The sequence below is a fragment of the Crocodylus porosus genome, unplaced genomic scaffold, assembly GCF_001723895.1.
Source record: "Crocodylus porosus isolate Cpor-Errol unplaced genomic scaffold, CroPor_comp1, whole genome shotgun sequence".
Lineage (NCBI taxonomy): Eukaryota > Metazoa > Chordata > Crocodylia > Crocodylidae > Crocodylus > Crocodylus porosus.
Window position 1 is genome coordinate 57386639 of NW_017728947.1, and position 3323 is coordinate 57389961.

The 3323-nt window shown below is 37.6% G+C and overlaps 1 protein-coding gene across 1 annotated transcript in view; it reads left to right on the top strand.

Moving 5' to 3' along the window:
- Positions 1-215: 215 nt before the first annotated feature.
- Positions 216-3323, top strand: part of GPR176 (G protein-coupled receptor 176) — a 120003-nt gene continuing 116895 nt past the window's right edge. The window contains exon 1 of the mRNA XM_019552179.1: positions 216-2033. Within this exon, the coding sequence (XP_019407724.1) occupies positions 1805-2033 (229 nt within the window). The 5' untranslated portion in view covers positions 216-1804. The remainder of the gene's footprint in view (positions 2034-3323) is intronic.

Genomic DNA, 3323 nt, shown 5'->3' on the forward strand with positions numbered 1-3323 from the left:
TGAGATGGTCCCTTAGGAACTTGCTCTCAGTTTGCCTAACATGTTCAGTTTACAAGAGGGGAATGTAGGTGTAATACGTAACTGAATTTAACAATACTTATAACAAGAAATAATTGATCACCAGTAACTGAGTAACACTTTACCTGGCTCTATTAATTTAACAATATTTAAATGTAACTGTGTATCTTTGAATAAATTTATACTAGAATACTAGTAGGGAATCTGCAGTGGTGAATTTTCAAAAACCTACTTGTCGTGACTTTAATGAATGATGTGGCTACAATTACCCCAGTATAAGAGCCATATTTGAAAAGTTATTTAAGCCAGCAGCATACAACGCACATTCAAAACCTTTTGTGTAATCAATAATGCAGTGTATAAATAGGAGCGGCACCCCCAGATGAGTTACTGCATTAATACGTGGTATGTTCATGGGGAAGTAGAGACAATTAGGAAAGTTGTATTCCAAAAGTTGTAGGACTGATCTTTAAAATACAAAGTCAGAAAATGAATGTTGATCTGAATGAGCATTAGGAGCAGAAGCTGAGAAGAAGATATTCTCTTCCTCCCTCCTGGTATTGAAAATCGTTCTATTTAGTTATCACGATAGGAACTTGTCTCCCCAAAAACAAACTTAGGCTCATGCTTTCCTCTGTTTTTCTCGGGTACCTTGAACTGACAACTCCTTAAGCAAGATGGCTGCCATCAAAACCCAGAGCCTTCAGCTGAGGGTCATGTGATCTCATTTCTCTTCTTTAGGAGCTTTATGAACACAGCAGCTGGCAGTTCAGCACTCAGTGCTGCAAGCTGCCTAGGAGTCAGTGTAGCAGCCTTGCTACGAGCTCTGAGGATTTGAAGGTAGTCTGCAATCTGTGGAGTGACAAGAATACAGATAGAGTCCCTCATTCAGATGCTTGAATATATATTGTTCCAGTTCTTAAAGGGAATTGTGCTTGATCTGGAGGTATGCTAACCGAAGCTTACATAGGATTAATGTGGAGGGCTTTGTTTTTTGGGTTTGTATTTTTTGGTTCTGTGAAGAATGGTGTGGTATTTTTTTTTTTTTTTTGGATTCCAGGACAAATTATTATTTCCTAAAAGCAAGCTTGTGCTCCGTGGAAGCCATTGAACACTAATTTATTTTCCCCTGAATGGAACGTGAAGGGTTTTTTTTGTTTTGTTTTGTTTTTTTTAATCATCAAGTGTCACAGAGCAAGAACATATGCAAGATAAGCTAATTCTTCACTGTAAGAAAAAGTGGACAGAGTAAGTAGGGAGACAGTTGTAGGAGACTTGGTCCTGAAAAAGGGATGCTCTTCTTCTCAAGGTTGTGAAACAGCTAAGTAGAGACTGAGGCTAGGGCTGAAAAACAGGTTCCATTGTTCTGCAAGTTTTCTAATCCTGGTTTCATTTACAGTAAGTTTTTTGCTCAGGTAAACTTCTGGGCTGTTGGGGGACTGCATATGTTGTGAACTGTATTTTTTCTCATTCGTGCTTTTTGCAGTAAAACATGCTGAGGAAACATTGGCATGGAGAAACAAGAAATCTGGGACAGCTAATAGTAAGGCATAGCCAGTTCTTCTCATTTCTTCCGTTTCTGAGTATAAAGGGTTATAAGGCAGACACGAAAAGCCAAACCCACTTTCCAGGACACACATTTGATGATGTTGGGTACAATGAACCAAGCTTTAGTAACAAAAGCAGTGTTTTGTTTTGTTTTGTTTTTTGCTTGTATGCTACATTCACCAAAAGGCTCAGTAATGTGTGACTCTTAGATAGGAAGGAGGAAGAAAGAAAGCACACCATGGGGTACAATAAAAGCTGGATTTCAAGAAATGAAAGTGAGCATGCCTTCTATCAAGCTGTCACCAGAGCTTTAGAAATTAAGAATGTATCTACTGCAGAAATTGGACAGAACAACAGAAGCTCCAGTGGGATTGGTGCCTTGGAAAATGGGGTGTACAGTGAGGAGCAAACCTATAGACATTTCACTACCGCTGTGCAAATTGTCATCTTTATAGGCTCGCTGCTGGGTAAGTAAGCTGTGTTGCAATTTTTCTGTTATAAGTTTGTCCATGGGTTTCTGACAGCAGCCATTAGTAAAGTAATAATTAATGTGCCTGCAATTTATTAACATACTGTCCTTTCTTGATATTCATTTTGGGTTCTGAATAATTAATCAAGTGTTCTTTCAAGTTTTCTGTGCACTTCTAATGGGTAATATCGATTACTGCCATCAAAAACTAGTTGGTTTCTCCCAGTTGAAATTTGTCACAGTATTTATTATTTTGTAAAACTCACTTCAAGTATTTTGAATAGATATAAGGACAGCATCTTTCTTCATAAAGTGGGATATGACCTATTTTATTAGTTTAATTTAGAGAGTATATTTTATTCAAAGCAGTGTTTATATTTGAGACCAAATTAATTTTATATTGATCCGCAGATTCCAACTGAATCACTGATAAGTGTTCTCTGTGCTGTACGTGGGGCTGTCCCAATGATGCTGAATTTATTTGCTGTCTAACAGTTAATTGTTTTCTACAGACCTGCAAACAAGCCAATATATACAGCTGTATCAATTATGTAGTCACAGTTACTATAATGCAACTGTATAAGATTCTTTATGTACAGTTATGTCAAGCATGTCATGTAAATGCATTGCTCACAAATAAGGAAGCAGGGTTGTTTTTGCTGTCATCTACAAGTGGATTTAATTTATGCAGTTTGGCAGATCAATAAATTGGATATTAAAGTGCTACTAATGCTTAGTTTTTAAAGCAGGGAACTTGAATAACATGAAGGCTTTACATAGGGTCTGATCTTGAGCCTCTGAGCACCTGCAGCTCTTCAAGCTTGGCGTTTCAGTGAGAGCTTGCAGCTGGTTCCTTCGTTTTGAGATCAGGCCACAGTTTGGTGTCATAACTGACCAAGTGTTTTCAATACTGTTTTATAGTATGTTTCTTGGATGTTGGTAACTAAACATGAATTCCTCTCTGACCATTTGCATTTATTGTGTTTAAAGAATTCTCTTGTGAATTTTACTTTAAGAAAGTAAACTGGTCTTGTTAAGTTACTGGACTGAGTTCTGGTCTTGTCTTTGCAGACTTCTGTGAACATTGTCTAGTATGTCTACATACTGAATCTCTTTGGGCTATAGTTTCCCATCTGTGGCATGGACACTAGCCCAGTGTAGGACTATATTCAATCTTGCTCTCATCATACCCCACAGAAACTTTTTTTTCCATTCATGTCTGTTCCCATTTTTTTTTCCTGGCATTTCTGTCCTCTCTCACTTTCAACAACTTAGATCCTGCTGAGAC